Source organism: Triticum aestivum, chromosome 3D, assembly GCF_018294505.1.
Source record: "Triticum aestivum cultivar Chinese Spring chromosome 3D, IWGSC CS RefSeq v2.1, whole genome shotgun sequence".
In the NCBI taxonomy this organism is placed as follows: domain Eukaryota; kingdom Viridiplantae; phylum Streptophyta; class Magnoliopsida; order Poales; family Poaceae; genus Triticum; species Triticum aestivum.
The window spans coordinates 418,632,094-418,648,588 of NC_057802.1; the positions used below are offsets into that span (position 1 = coordinate 418,632,094).

General features: G+C 44.5%; 1 protein-coding gene across 2 annotated transcripts; it reads left to right on the top strand.

Annotated features, from left to right (window-relative positions):
• Positions 1 to 2,010: 2,010 nt before the first annotated feature.
• On the top strand, positions 2,011 to 12,920 carry LOC123079288 (DExH-box ATP-dependent RNA helicase DExH6). Of its 2 annotated transcripts, none has more exons than XM_044502024.1 (15): positions 2,011 to 2,395; positions 3,494 to 3,584; positions 3,755 to 4,064; positions 4,192 to 4,266; positions 4,676 to 4,720; positions 5,230 to 5,320; positions 5,443 to 5,501; positions 7,173 to 7,325; positions 8,221 to 8,273; positions 8,360 to 8,393; positions 8,570 to 8,659; positions 8,743 to 9,741; positions 9,920 to 10,478; positions 11,104 to 11,603; positions 11,970 to 12,920. In XM_044502024.1, the coding sequence occupies exons 1-15, from the start codon at positions 2,026 to 2,028 to the stop codon at positions 12,363 to 12,365; spliced, it is 3,825 nt and encodes a 1,274-aa protein (XP_044357959.1). In that variant the 5' UTR covers positions 2,011 to 2,025; the 3' UTR covers positions 12,366 to 12,920. The 2 variants fall into 2 exon arrangements, with proteins under 2 accessions (XP_044357959.1, XP_044357960.1); XM_044502025.1 differs by having other exon boundaries at positions 3,755 to 4,016.
• The last annotated feature ends 3,575 nt before the right edge of the window (positions 12,921 to 16,495 follow it).

Here is a 16,495-nt window from a genome sequence, read left to right on the forward strand (position 1 = left end):
ACTCCGAGACAAAAAGGAACCCGTAAGTCCAAATGGCGACAATGGGCCGAAGCCGATTACGTCCTCGTTATTGGTATGTGCCTTGATGGAGAGGGTTCGTCACCGGCCACGGGTGATGTCCACTGTAATGGTCGCATCAACTCACACTGTATTGTTGCATTGTTCATCTCTTAGAGCAACTCTAGCAGATCCCGCATCCGGCGTGAACCCGCATAATTCCGGCGATTATACGGGCTCGACCCATTATTCTGGTCAGACCAGAGCCCGCATCGGTGTCCGGCCCGTAAACATTTTTGCCGCAGCCCGCAAACGCTACCCCCGAACCAGTATAACTGCGGGTTTGCGGGGCAAATGCGGGTCGAAACCTATCCCCTGCAGCCACGTTTGCCCCCAATTCCCCACCGCGCCGCTTGATTTGTCGCCGCCGGCGAGCCTTCGACCGCCATGGACAACTCGGGGATGAGGCGGAGCGCCGCCGCCGCGGCAGATCTGACGGCGCGCGCAAGCGGGGGGCGCGTCGGTGGCTCAACCGCGGTACCCGGCCGCCGCTGGCCTTCGACCGCCGTGAGCTCGGGGACTTCGATCTCGAGCTCGCCCGTCGCCGCCACGCCTCCTCTGGCAACTGGTCCGCGGGGAGCTCATCCGGCAACTGGTCCGCAGGGTGCTCATCCGCGGGCGCATCGAGCTCGCGGCTCGTTCCGGTGAAGAAGGAGCCGGAGGAGGCGGCTAAGAGGGAGCCGGAGGAGGCCGTGCCCGATGCGCCGCCGCGCCGAGGCGTCATCGGGCCCGAGGACTACCTCCCCCGGGGCAGGAGGAGCTCCTCGAGCGCGTCGTCCTCGAGCGGTCGGCGAGGGAGTAGGAGGAGATGGAAGAGCGCACCCGGCGCGAGCTCGAGTACGAGCGGCTCTTCTTCGAGACGGGCGTCACGGCATCGCAGGCGCACGCATCGAGGCTGACCTGCGCGTGATGAAGGCGGAGCAGGCGAAGCTCTACATCGACCTCGACTCCGACTCCTCCGACTCCGACTGATCGCCGCTGGTGGGCAGCTACCGCAGGAGCTCCGGTGAGCTCAATTTTGTTGTAATGGTACAGTAGCGTAGGCCCTGCCTAGCATCTCTGACCTTTAATATGTATGTATGTGGAGTGTATGAACTTATGCCAAGAAGAACCATTTATGCAGAGTGAGCTCCGGCGAGCTGCTGCTTAAATTTCTCGCGCGAAACAACTTTTTTTAAAATATTACGGGTTTGTTTGCGATTTCTGTTCTGCCGCCGCATTTTTCAGCCTGCATAAGCGCCCCCGTGCGACCTGCAAACACAGTTTACAGTTCGGCAAAATGCGGGGTCTGCTAGAGTTGCTCTTACTTCCTCCGTCCAAATTTGTTAGCCCTCTCGGAATTTGAGCCTAAAATTGATAATATTTTGCCAACAAAATGTGAGTTATATGCCACAACAATTATACCATTGGTGGCATATACCCATTTATTTCCAAAATAATTGAAATTCTAGGATATCTCTAAGTCAAACTTTTAAAGTTGATGATCAAATATATAGAAAAATCCGCATCAAGATATGCAATATCAAATATTATAATATGAAAATTCATTTCATAATGAATCTAATCTAATGAAGTAATCGGTTTATAGATGTTGATAAATTTTGTCATAGACTCGGTCAAACTTGAATTTTGAAACAAAGGGAGTAGCACATAATTTATTAGTCAATTTTTAGATTGAAATTGACTTAAAATTGGAGGGGGATTTCATTATATAAACCGAACGGAGGAAGTTCAACTCACTCGTCGGTCACACGGCACAGGTTCATGCGAATATTCTCATGTTGTTCTCGCAGTTGATTTTTTTTTTTTTTGAGACAACGCAGTTTTTTGTAAAGATCTCCGCCGCTTCCATGAAAACGTAGCACAGTTGGGGCCTGGCAGCAATGGCTGCTTGAAAGCCTTTGAACAACCCGGCACGTGGCCCGCCTCACACCTCTACCCACCGCGGCCCGGTTCTCACCGACAAGCATGGCCCGCATATCGGTCCATCCAAACCTCTCCCTGCACCACCGCCCGCTCCTCCCACAGATCGCACCGCCACCACGTTGCCCTAGAAGGTTTCCACCCGGTCCACCGCATCAGCACACAAAGGGCAAAGCGACCGCAGCGGGAAGCCTCCAGAGCGGGACCCGAACCGGCCGCCGCGCCGCCCCGAACGCAGCCGCCGCCGCGCCGCCCCCGCCCCCGCTCCGCGACGACGGGATGGGGCGAAAGGGGCCCAAGGGGGCCAAGACGAACGCCGCCGCCCTCACGAAGGCCGCCCTGGCCGCCATGAGCGAGGAGACGACGGTGCGCATCACCACGGTGCTCGAGGACTTCCGCGCCTCCGACGCCCAAGGTTCGCGCCATTCGCCTTCCCATCACATTGGGTGTTCCCGTTTCCGTAGGCGCCTAGCGTGCTCTCTCGTTGTTTTTGGCGCGATTCCGTTGTGCTGCGGATACGGCACGCTCCGTGGGCAGTGGGAGCTAGGGTTTCAAGCCTTCGAGCTTAGGATTGAGGGCTGCTCATCTTATCATAGTATCGCCAATCTAATTCCGCAGCCGTTATTTTGGGTACTCGTCCTTCTTTGTTGCGCACCAGTTGCTTCGACTTATTTTGCTAGCTTTGTGGTATACTTTTTGATGACCAATGTAACCAGTGTTTCTAGCTGCACTGCTGGTCCCCAGTGTGGTTACAAGTATGATAAACTTTTATCATCTAGAGTTTAATGCTGCGACAATGCCTATCCTGAGTGTGGTTAATCGGTCATAAGGAAGGTGAATGCTCAATCGGTTTTCTTTCTCGCCACCATATGTGCTATTTGTAACAATACCAGTTTTACAGTTTCCTTCTGGATAAGTTAGTCTATTTTCTACCAAATAGCCTTCCATAGGTCATGCGATGACATCATTCGACTAAAAAAGGAACCTGGTAGTGTTTTCTGGTTGATTTGCAGTATCCCATTTTTCTTCTCTTTTGAGAAACATTCCAGATTATTGTTGAAGAACTGTATGCCCACTTGACTGGTAACATAAAATTGCCTAACTGGGTGACAGGTTCTTACATTAGTTGGTTGTAAATATACAAGTCATGGTTATGCTTTCATAAGGTAGTTGCAGAAGCTTACGTGGTCTTCAGGATATTCTTTTAATCATCTGTAGAGCCGTTGCTCGCTACATTATTGCTGCACCAAGGTGTCCATGCCAAGTTTAGTGGTCTATGGGTGTTATGACCACCATGTGTTTTGATGTTCTTTTCATGTTCTGGACCTAATTTCAGTTTTATCACGCCCCCCCATATTCTCTGCTATGGATCTCCTTGTTGTATCATTTGCCACCTCTACTGCTGGTATCTTCTGTTTATTTTATTGTATTGTCCTTTATTGAAGCATGCATGGTATTCTTTTGTGTTATACTCTGAGCAGAGAAGTAAAATCTACACATTTTTAATTTGCAGTGCACACATTCGAACCTAGTCTTACCAATCAAGAGCGGGCAGCAGTCCATGCTATGTGTAAAAAGATGGGCATGATATCAAAGAGTAAAGGGTGAGTTAGTTCCTAACTATAATGGATGCATTTTGCAGACTTCTTTTGGTGAAGTGCTAATCGATAACTATGTTTGATCTATCTTCTCTTCATCAATCTTCATGTTGACCTACATTTGCAGTTCAACTTCTTATCTGGTGTTTATTCTGAAATCTATTCATTAACCATAGGTATGGGGAACGGCGATGCCTTTCTGTTTACAAAACAAAAAACACGCAGGGGGCTGTTAAAGAAGAAGGCCCTAGCAAACTTGGATTTTCCGAAGAAGCAAGACAGATTTTGCTAGATCTGTTTACACACTATCCTCCTGATGATGCTGAATTGAATGGTGACGCTGTCAAGAATCCTGGCGATAAGGCTGCTAAAATTCAATGGAAGACAGATACGGCCTTTTCCAGGCCAGCTATGCAGAAACATGATATAGCAAAGAAGGTCAAGATGCTTACGTCTAAATTAAATGATACTAGACAGTTGAGGAAGGTTGTATATTCTGGCTTGATATGTTCCTTTTTTCACCATTAATTTTGCCAGTCCCAGAATTCTTCCCTTTTACCTGGCATATGTGGTATTTTTAAGTTGGTGCTGAAAGTTGCACACGTGTATACAGATCGGTGAAGGCAGATCCAAACTTCCTATTGCATCCTTCAAAGATCACATTTCTTCTACCCTAGAAAATCACCAGGTATTGTTCTTTGTGCCAAAGCTTTATCATACTTAAATATGCAAGACTGCAAAACTGTCGAAAGAGATAATTCAACTTGGAAATGAGGTTGCTCCAAACTAGCTTCAGTGTGATGCTTGGATCAAGTTGGTTGCTGGTTATGTCTTTTCTCATCGGCGGCAGGTTTAATATCAAGATAGTCTAGAATTTACATATTTTTACTCCAGAATTGCCGAGAATCTGCCAGTGTCTTGTACCACAGCTTCTTTTATTATATAGTAATAACAACTTCCACAAAAAGTAGTGGATATTTATTCCATCATTTTCCTGTCTATTTATTGAATTTGATCGATTCATTACTATACTTTGCTAAATGGACATTCCCCTGGCATCTGGTGATGCAATTTGATCCTCTTGTATTTCCTATCAGGTGGTTCTTATTTCTGGAGAAACAGGCTGCGGTAAAACTACCCAGGTCTAAGTTGTTCTGATTCTTTCGTGCATTTAATTAGGAAATTCTACTTATTATTGTTGGTTTGTTGGTCTAGTCCATTCCCTATTTTCTTTCAATTCAATCTTGTTCTATGCTCGTCCCAACAATATGCACTCTTTGTGCTTGTGCAAATATCTCATAGTTTAGGTATCTGCAGTTCTCTATGTAGAATTGAGTGGTCTTATGCCACTCAAAGGATGCATTATATTTCCTATGATCTTTACAAAACAGTCTCTTCTAATCCATGTCCGTAATGTATTACAGTGCAGTCTTTAGTTGTAGATAATGTATTTTGTCTATTGAAACTTGCTTCACATGTTCCTGGGTTTGACTTGGTTCATATTCATATGATAACATCTCCATACTAAAAGACTGGTTAAGGTCAAATTTGTTTTCGTGGATACGAATCGTTGAGAACAAATCTTGATTGTGATTTGTGCTAGTGTTTTTCCTTCTTTTTCCATCTCATTTATCTTTCCGTTCTTACTTAGGTTCCACAATATATCTTAGATCATGTGTGGGGCAAGGGTGAATCATGTAAGATCATTTGTACTCAACCTCGGCGGATATCAGCTATGTCAGGTAATTTTACTATTAGTTATGTCATAAGCCATTGATCATTTCCTGTTCTTACTATTAGTTATGTCATATGCCATTGCTTCTAAATCTTTGGCCCTTTATGCTCTGTTCTGTGTCTTATACAGTTGCCGAACGAATCTCTGTTGAAAGAGGAGAGACTGTTGGTGACACAGTTGGGTACAAGGTATATTAAATTTTCAGAATTTCACTTTAGTCCATTTGTCGATTGAATTTGCTAAACTGTAGCCATTTCAAAGCACTCCCAGTTTGTTTTCGGATTGTCCCTGAGACTAAACTTGATCATATCTACTATTAAAGGGGAGTTGGTGTTTGTAGGTCGTGGATTTTGGCTTCGTTCATTCCCCCCACCCCCACCAACTCATGTTACACCGTTTTTTCCCTCACCGAAAAACCAGCGCACGATTTTGGAAGGAAAAAAACAGTGCATGGTCCGATCTCTGCCGCGCATTGTAGCCCGCACATCACCCGATCCAATTACCACCGCAACAGACGCATCGGTGCAAGTGCACAGCCCCGCCAATTGCCGGTCTGGACGCACCCCACCTGACCATACCTGACGAACCATGACCACCCCCGCCGTCATCTGCTTCGCCTGTTGTGGACGCTCCCGCGGAGGCAGAGGCAGAGGCAGTGGTGGCAGTGCCGGTGGAGGTCGATGGCATGATAGAGCAGGTGAGGCTGACGTTTGGGACTGGCTATGACCCTCTAATGGCCTAGCTTGCCTCCGGTTGCCGGGTGACGTCATGCTCTCCATGATCCTAGCCAAGGGCGTGTTTATGTTGTCCGCCGGCGGCGACCACATGGCCAACACCTACTTCAATTCAACATGCTCGCTCGGAGCTCCTACGTACCATCCCGCTTGCACGTCCCTTGTGGTCGCCCACGCAGCCGCCTTCCTCAACGGCTTCCTCTTGGCCACCACGCGTTGCGTCGCCGTCATCTCCTTGCTGTGCCCCCACAATCCATCCAACTCCCACATTTTCTCCGCTACCACTCCTGAAGCAACTGCCACGGGGCTTCCCTATTACTTCAGCCCCGATGAAAATGAGTGATGGCATCGGCCAAACCAATTATTATTTTTCAAGGCAAGAAGTGATGTGGGGAGGGTGTGTATAGAACAGAGTGACTTGGCGAGATAGGTGTGTAGCGTAATCGTTGGATGATTTTTTTTGTGAACTCAGCAAGAGAGGTTGCCAAGCTCAAGCCCAGTATTGCGCAATACGTGATTGTGTTTTAGAGGTAAACCCACGCAGGCTGAGCACTGTGCGGCTCATACAACAACAGTGACACTAAAGCTATATTGATGGATTAATCGCTGTCAGATTGAATTGCTTAAGTATGTGTACAATCCATTCTCCGCCGTTCGCTCCTTTGTTAGGTTCCCATGCTCAATGCATATGGTATGTCTTAGGTTGTTGTTCCGTGGCAACGCATGGGCATTCAGCTAGTTAATTTACATTGCAGTGCAAATACAACTATACTATTATGATATTTTTGATAATGTGGAAGTCCTTTTAAATATGAATTTAGATAAGTTTACCCTTGTGCCTTGTGGTCATCAGATGTATTTTTTGTTGGACCATTTGATGGCTAAACCGCTGAAGTTGGAGAACTTCACCCCACAAATAAGTCCAGGTCGTTCTATTTTTTACCAAACAATGGGGCTTTTGTGAACATCATTTTCTTTTCGTTCAAGTAGTTATTTTCTTGGGAATTTTTAAATCTTCTCTTTAATGTATATATATCTCATCCATTTTTTGCTTTTTAATAAAATGCAATATATGTTGATATGGGCCCCTTTTTGGGCTTATTCTATTGTGTGTTTTGATTATAGATACGCTTGGAGTCGAAGGGAGGGAAGAATTCGTCAATCATGTTCTGCACAAATGGTGTTCTCTTGAGGGTGTTGATAGGCAGAGTAACTAACATTTCAAAGAGGCAACGCGCGGCTGATGATGTAATTATGGGGATAACGCACATTATTGTGGTAATAATATTTTGTTCTTAAACTTTCAAATATCTTGGTTACACAATTGTGTTTTGAGGTGTGACATGTTCTTGTTATGTTATGCTGCAAGGAAAGGTTTGATGTTAGTAAATACTCCCTCTGTTCACAAATACTCCCTCCGTCCGGAATTACTTGTCGCTCAAACGGGTGTATCTAGCTCTAAAATAGTGTTAGATACATCCGTTTGAGCTACAAGTAATTCCGGACGTAGGGAGTATAAGATGTTCCACCTTTTTTCTGATTTGGATGTATATAGACGCATTTTAATGTGTTTGTTCACTCATTTAGTCCGTATGTTGTCCATATTGAAATATCCAAAACATCTTATATTTGTGAACGGAGTGAGTATAGCGGTAAAGCTGTACATCTTACCAAGGTATTTTCTAGGGTATAAGACGTTGTTGTTGTCGATGATGATGATATCATGTGGGGAACAGCAGTGGCAAAAAACTCGCTTTTCACCAAAGATTTTGCTATTTCCAAAACATTTACCTGTTTACTAGTACTCCCGTTACACCCTTCCACATGTACCACATATTATTATATATTTTGGTATTATCAAGAAAGGAATATCTCCATGGGGCCTCCTTGTTAGTCCAAGGCAAGTTCTTCGCAAATTAACCATGAAACAGATTGTTTGTGAGCTTCAGATATAATTTGGTCAGTGTTTGTCTTTTCCTAATATATGAATTTGTACGAACTTTCTATCGTTCATAGTGAACCTGCAACATTGTTGCAGAACTGCAGCTTGTGCACATATTGCACTTAGCCATTTCATTAGATTAATACTTCACTAGAATCATTTTAGATGTATATATTGGGCTTTGTGTTGTTCTATATTGCATTTGAATTAATACTCTCTTTGATTCTCCAGGATGAAATCCATGAAAGGGATAGGTTTTCCGATTTCATGCTGGCTATCTTGAGGTATTTTTGTAACAAAATTTGTGCATATGTTGCATAAATATCACACTGTAATCCTCTAATAATATTTCCTGACCAATTATGTGTAGAGATTTGCTGCCGATGTATCCTCATCTTCATTTGGTAAGAATTATCTTCTTTGTAATTTATTATTCTCGTTGATAAAGTAGGTCCATTTTATACAACTCAAGTATCGACTAGATTTTAGAAAATCCAACTCACCATTGCCATATCTCAAATACTAAATTTTGTCCGGGCATGTTTCCTCGGTCGCAAGAATTCACTGATGCAATTAACAGGTGCTCATGAGTGCAACGATTGATGCTGAGCGGTTTTCACAATATTTCAACGGATGCCCGGTTATCCAAGTCCCAGGCCATACCTATCCGGTTAGTAATACTCTACATTTGCATTATGTGTCTGTAGATCTTTAGTTAGCTGAAAGCTTTGTTGACAACTACATTTTTGACAGGTCAAAACTTTCTATTTGGAGGATGTGCTTTCTATTCTGCAATCTGTAGGTGATAATCATCTTAATCCTGAAACAAATGGTCTGGGACTTGACAGTGTGCTAACCGATGATTACAAAAGCTCAATGGATGAAGCAATTAGCATAGCTTTAGTCAGTGATGAATTTGATCCTCTCATTGAGCTTATTTCTATAGAGCAGAACCCAGAAATCTTCAACTACCAACATTCAGAGACTGGTGTGACACCTTTGATGGTTTTTGCCAGGAAGGGTCAGCTTGGGGATGTCTGTATGCTTCTATCATTTGGTGTGGATTGTTCTGCACGGGATCATGATGGAAAATCTGCATTAGATTGGGCACAGCAAGAGAATCAGGTAGAGGCTTATGAAGTTATTAAGAAACATATGGATTGTAGTCCTGCAAAATTACCTGAAGAAAACGAGCTGCTTAAGAAATACTTGGCAACTATCAACCCAGAACACATTGATACTGTGCTGATAGAACGCTTGCTTAGAAAAATATGTACTGACTCCAATGAAGGAGCTATCTTAGTCTTCCTTCCTGGTTGGGAAGATATAAATCAAACACGGGAGAGGTTACTTGCTTCTTCCTTTCGGGATTCTTCAAAATTTCTTGTACTGTCACTTCATTCCATGATCCCATCTTCAGAGCAGAAAAAGGTTTTCAAACGTGCACCGGCAGGGGTTCGTAAAATTATTCTCTCAACCAACATAGCGGAGACTGCAGTAACAATTGATGATGTTGTATTTGTTATAGATAGTGGGAGGATGAAAGAGAAAAGCTATGATCCATACAATAATGTGTCTACACTTCATACTTCTTGGGTATCTCGAGCTAATGCAAGACAGCGTGAAGGACGTGCCGGTCGTTGTCAGCCAGGAACTTGCTATCATCTTTACTCTAGATTTCGAGCAGCCTCATTGCCAGAATTCCAAATTCCTGAAATTAAGAGGATGCCTATTGAAGAGCTGTGTTTGCAGGTACAGTCCTAGGCTCCTAGCTAATACTTCTGTTGTCCCTAATGTTTAAATTAAACACAATGCTCCTCAGTATTACACTTGGCAGCAATGACATGCGGTGCAGGTTAAACTGCTTGATCCAACAAGATTATCTTGTTATCACTGACAACTGTTTCTTGTATCAATTTTTGTGGTGCAGGTCAAACTGCTTGATCCAAACTCTAAAATAGCAGACTTCTTAAAGAAGACCTTGGATCCTCCAGTTACAGAGACTGTAAAAAATGCTATTACTGTGCTTCAGGATCTTGGTGCTTTAACTCAAAATGAACAGTTGACAGATTTGGGTGAAAAGTTAGGTTCTCTCCCGGTCCATCCATCCACAAGCAAGATGCTCCTGTTTGGTATATTGATGAACTGCCTTGATCCTGCATTGACATTGGCATGCGCAGCAGACTATAGAGATCCTTTCTTCCTTCCTATGGCTCCGGATGAGAGAAAAAGGGCTGCTGCAGCCAAGGTTGAGCTTGCTTCATTATATGGTGGATATAGTGACCAGCTTGCTGTTGTAGCAGCATTTGATTGTTGGACGTGTGCCAAAGTGAATGGACAAGAAGCTTTGTTTTGTTCAAAGTACTTCGTAGCTTCAAACACCATGAATATGTTGTCTAGTATGAGGAAACAACTTCACAGTGAACTAACTCAAAGAGGATTTCTTCCTGCTGATACATCTGCCTGCAGCTTGAATGCTAAAGTTCCAGGTACTCAAGTTTTTATGAAAACAGGAGTTATGAAACACTGCATATAATGTGGTTCCCTTGTGTCCTTTTCCTGCTTTTTGCAATATGAGTGGCAATACGTACAAGGATATATATGTTTATATATGCAGCAAGTCATTTGATTCACCACTTAAGAGAAGCTTCCATTCTCTGAAGTGTGCGTGGAGGTTTCTGTGGCTATTTAAGTAGAAAGCTGCATGCGTTGGTACTTTGAAGAATTACAATCTTGCAGAAATTTCTTTATTATTCAAACATAGGCATCACATCCTTTTTAAACCTTGGTAATTACATCATGCAAACCATGGTTACACATTAGTTTGAATAAGATAATATCGCAGTCACATCATATTGTATATATGTGATTTAGTTACCTGGTTCTGTTGAGTTTAAAGTTGTTACTTATGCCAATCACAAGTTTAATGCATTATAGAATTTTGTATTGTATTTCAGATCAATCTTGTTCTAATTTAGAAGCAATCCATTACATACATTTTCGTTTGTAGTAAAGCTATTTTTAATGCATGCACTGGTTTCTATGTTCATTTTCAAATCTTGCTTTGCAGCCTTGTTATGTTTAAATTTGACGGTTTTCTTGCAACTTTGGTAGGTATCATTAGTGCTGTCCTTGTGGCTGGCGCTTACCCAATGGTAGGAAGATTGCTCCCTCCTCGCAAAAATGCTAGAAGGGCAGTTTTGGAAACAGCAAGTGGTGCCAAAGTTCGATTACACCCGCATTCTTCCAACTTTAACTTGTCATTTAATAAATCCTCTGGGAATCCACTAATGGTATTTGATGAAATCACTCGAGGTGATGGTGGAATGTATGTAAAGAACTGTTCAGTTGTTGGATCATATCCTTTACTTCTGCTTGCTACAGAAATAGCTGTTGCTCCACCTGATGATGTAAGTGATGAGGATGATGAAGGTTCCAGTGGGGATGAAGCGGGAAAAAGCACTCTGGGACAACAAAAGGAAGAGATTATGTCTTCTCCCGACAACACTGTTTCAGTTGTTGTTGATCGTTGGCTTCGATTTGATGCTACTGCTCTGGATGTTGCTCAAATATACTGCCTACGAGAACGCCTAGCATCTGCTATTCTTTTCAAAGTAAGATTCAGTTATCTTGTTATCACATTTTCTAATTTAATCTGGGAACAATTCTCTATAGTTTGCTCTGGTTTCCATCTGATGTCCCATAAAGTTTCATGCATCATCTGTCAGGCATATTATCGAACTTATGTTCAATCCATTCTGCACAGCTTTTCCCTCTTCTGGTCTGTACAATTGTTTAAAATACTTGTCTCATTTTGCTTGTAATGCAGGATCTTTACTAAGGAATATATAGCTGTACAAATTATCACACTTAGGATAGAGCATGTGGATCATATGTTGTCACCTTCCCTTCAAACTGTCAAGAGTCATATGAAGTTTGTTACTTTTGTCTTCTTTCTGATGAAAGGATGTTTTGTACAGGTGAAACATCCACAGGATGTTCTCCCGCCTGCTCTTGGAGCAACGATGTATGCGATTGCTTGTATCCTATCGTATGATGGCTTGCCTGGTAATTTGGCAACAAAACATGGTTCAGGTCAGAGCTCAACAGATGCTAGCGGATCAGCTGAGGGAAGGAAAGTTGGTTTTATTCCGCCTGGCGGTTTCCTTATGTCATTGCTATCGGAGGTACCGCCCAATGCACCTCATCATCAGAAGTCATCTAACCATCCAGGGGGTGGTTCAGGGCATATTAGGTCATCGAGGGCCCCCGCTGGTAGATTTAATCAGTCGCAGCAGCATCCTGGCCGCAACAGCTCTGGACCAGGGAGTTCAGCATCACAATCTTTCAAAAGACAGCGGGACGCTGCACGGTGACCGTGGCTCACATGTAATTCCGTACTGGATCCCATGGTTGGGTCTCACAAGAAAAGTGCCATGGTTGGGAATTAATGAGGATTTTGCGGTGTTGTTGGGACGAAGGCAAAATGTGCAAGCAAGGAATATGGAAGGCAATGCCTTAATCTGTCAAGGAGACCATAAGATCTGTTCACCATTTGCAGTTTAGCAGATGAGTACATCTTGTTGTTCTGTTCGCTTGCAGCCTAGCTCTCTTTCATGCCGGGACTACCGTCTAATTTCAATCGATGGTGTATCCGTGTATCAGAGTTGCTAGTACTTGGCTAAAAACCAGGCACCCGGTTTTCTGTTTTAGGACAGTTACTGTACGTGACAGTTAGGATTTAGTAGTATGCGTTGCGGAGACCTATCCTACGAAAAATGTACGTATCTGTATCCTCTGTTTTCCTGCCATGCTCTGTTATCGTGCGATACATCTGGGAACTCCAAAGTGCGATTTATTCAGTCCTTACAATCAAATCCAAAAACTAGGTTGATGCAGTTCAATACAAAAAGCAAACGAAATTTTGTTTATTTTATGTCGTTTCTGTCCTGTTACCGGATTATTTCTGTTATCATTTTATTTATTTTTTGTTTTATCAATAAATTTTTGGAGGTTCTGTGCTTGTTTTTATCGAGTTCTTTTATCCTATGGCTGCTCAACACAGCCAGAGAGCATGTACATGTGCCCTCTTCCCTGAAAGTGTTTAATTCTTTACATGTTGGTTCTTTGTATGCAATATATCTCTACATCTGTCTGTTTTTGAAAAAAAAATAGTGTCTGTTTTTAGATGGTAGACAACCATTAAATGGTGGAACTGCAGCGATGTGATCTGGCCCTACGCCGTCTGTAGGATAGCGTCGTAGATTCAAGTGCATCCGTCTTACACGCACACACTCCTCAAATGCATCGGATATAGCAGTACGTTCTTGATGGAGTGGAGTGATAAACGTGGTGGGTCACAGGGCCAGATTAGGCAAAGAAGATACGAGAAGGCTACGTGTAGCACGTGCCTAGCGGGGGGATAGGATGCCAACGTGGTAGCACGTGGAGTTTAGCACGGTGTTTATCCCGCCGCAGAGCTGGAGGATGCCGACAAGCATTTAAGTGGCGCCATCGGTGAAGCGGAAGAGCCTCGCTTGCTGACCGCACAGCTGCGCCCGTGTACGGCGCTTCCTTGGCGGCATCTCATTTCGCGGGGACGCAAGCAACCGTGTTCTGCTACCGCAAAGAAATTCTCATATGATCGAGCCTCAGGGGCCGTGATGGTCATCAGAGGCCATAAGTGTGTACAGTACTTCCTCTGTAATAAAAGTTTGCAGCGGGAATCTTGTAAACTGCGTTGCAATTGCTGAGTCAGATGCCGTGATAGTCATCAGGAGCAGTTTAGTCGTTTGTCTGAATTCTTTTCGTCCCGGTCCAAGGAAGAAGCTAAATGACTCTTCCCATTGGATGCGTGTGTGACCAAGGAGGAGCCGCGCATTATTGCTCGTAAGCATAAACTAATCGGTGTCCGGCGCTCTCGTCAGTCCCCACCCATTAGTCTTTGGTCAACTCCAAAGTGAACCCAGTATGGATGCAGTGTAGTGTTAAAAACGTTCTTATATTATGGGACAAAGGGAGTAGTACGTACTCTCAATATTTATTTATCAATCTATGTATGAGCCCAGGAACTTCCACATGAACAGTTGCTCCCACCCGAGATCCGGTCAAACAAGACGTAGCAAGCTAGGCGTCAGCCTCTACCTCAGGCTCCAGGGGAAGGGGAGGAGAGCATCAGCACAGGTATGGCACCGAGTCACACGGCGCAGACGATGGCGGGGTGCTTGATTGAGTTGAGGGGCCGGGTGGGCCGGTGGGGCGTGTCGTGTGGTACGGATGACGGGGGACGCCCGCATCAGCGAGGCCTACTACCACCGAGCGCGTGACGCTGCGCGTCCAGCCCTGTGCGCGTCCCGTCACCGCGCGACTTCCCCGCCCCTCCTCGCCGATGTCACCCCGTGCCCATCACCGCTCACACGGAACGGATCGGGCCATCGGGGTCAGACCCCACCCGGCCCGCATCCCCGGCCAAGTGGACTGGACAAACCGACCGCGGGAGTATTATACTGCCAACTGCTCCTACTTTACGACCCCCTGAACCCGATTATTTATGGGTACGGGACACATAAGAAACGAGGCAATAACGACAACATGGTTGGGCAAAAGGCATAAATTTAACCTTAGAGTAAAATTATTTCACAAACTAAACTGTTCTTGAAAACATTTCACTCAGCTGGCCTTCAATGTGCAGCGCCTGACAGCAAGACGCTGCACTACTGTGCAGCGGCTAACACTCAGGCGCCACACCTTTGCAACGCTCGACAGCTAGGCGCTGCACTATACTGTGCAGCGCCTAGCGGTAAGGAGTTGCACAATAGAGTGCAGCGCCTTGCTAACGAGCTCTGCACAAAAGGGTCAACGGTGTGAAATATTTTTAAAAATAATTTAGTTTGTGAAATACTTTTGCTCTAAGATCAAATTTGTCAATTTTGGCGGTCGGGCAAAAACGTGCGTCTTTACCGTGGCGGAAAGTGAAAGACCCGGCCGACTCGCTCCAGCTGCCTGCCCGCTCTCCTCTCCTCGCCCCGGTGCCTGCCGACACGAGCGAGGCGCGTGCCACGCCATCCTGATCGCCAGCCAACAAAGATCGCGAGCTGCCACCATCGCTTCGCCGCATCTTGGCGCCGGCCTCCTCTTAACTTTGCAGGATTCCGAGGACCAGCGGCGACTCGTGGTTTGGCGCCGAGAGAGTACGAGGCTGTATCCCCTTCCCTTGCCTTTTCGTCGTTATTGAAAATCTGCGTGAAGCTTTGCCTCCTCTTGCACGACTCCTGGATGTGAACGTGAGCTCGCCCACACTCCATTGTGTACTCTGCTGTGCTCCACTTTTTGTTATTACAAAATAAAAGGAAGAGGGGAAAGTTCGGGCTGATTGAGACTGATTTGTTTCGTCATGTCATGTCGACATATCTCTGGCGGGCGGCTTGGGGGACACTCACACTATCGGAATAGTATCATCTTCGGTGTTAACAGGAGATGTGACCCGCTTTCATGGCCTAGGACGTCTAGGAGGACGCCCCGGGCGCCTCTCTCTTGGCCCTAGCCTTTTTCGGCTTCTAGGCAAGGCACATCCTGGTGGCGATGGCATCGTTTCTCAACCGTAGATGTCAAGTCCACGACCAGCATCTGCATCCTAGTAGTACTGGTAGTCGTAGTCATCAAATTATACAAACCACGATGCACCAACTATTGAGGAGGACTGAATTTGCAGCGAACATCTACTTTTCAAGTTTATTGCATAAAGCACCATCTATTAGTGTAATCCATTGCAGATACTAGCTTTAATTGATCATTTCATTATGTCCACATGATTCCTAATAGGGGGATCCTGCTTGTGAGTTCAGACGTGGCATAAAAGCATGCAACAATAGTCAGGCTCAGGCTAAGTAAAACCTCTAACTTCATCGAAAAAACTAAAACCTGTAATATCTCCCAAAATTATGGTCAAAATGAGCCAATTTTTTTCCAGATCAAGACTACGTTTACTAGACTTTTTTGTACTTTGCAATGTTAAATTTTGAAAAAGAAAATTCGACTGAGCCAACAAGTTGCCGATATCTTCAAAACGAGTGGTCCAAATAAGCTAAAAAGTTCTCAAATCAGTAATGTGTATATAGGCAATTTACTGAATTTTTGGATTTTTAAAAATGTTAGGATTTATACATAAAATTATAACGAGCTATTAAACTGTGAGTATTGGCAATTTTATTGACCGATTGATGCTGATTTTTTCCCCACGTTTGCACTTACGAGCAGGATTCACTCATTAGGAATCGTGCCAATGTAGTCAAACAATGTATTAGAACTAACCGCAGCAGGTTACACCAATAGATTGTGTTTTGTGCAACAAACCTGACGAGTACGTGTTATGTGCAAAATTAACCCTAATAATTGGTGCTTTCTGCAATTTCTTCTAATAGCAGTAGACCTCGAGGTTGAGGGTTCGAACACCATCGAGAGACATGTGATAAAGACAATACACTTTTTTGTGATGGAAAATCAAGAT

Bases quoted from the DNA above. Each gene is read 5' to 3' on its own strand.
- LOC123079288 (XM_044502024.1), top strand. From the start codon at position 2,026: ATGGCCCGCATATCGGTCCATCCAAACCTCTCCCTGCACCACCGCCCG. The intron at 3,585-3,754 runs GTGAGTTAGTTC...CATTAACCATAG, and splicing joins ATGATATCAAAGAGTAAAGG to GTATGGGGAACGGCGATGCC. The intron at 5,502-7,172 runs GTATATTAAATT...TTTTGATTATAG, and splicing joins GTGACACAGTTGGGTACAAG to ATACGCTTGGAGTCGAAGGG.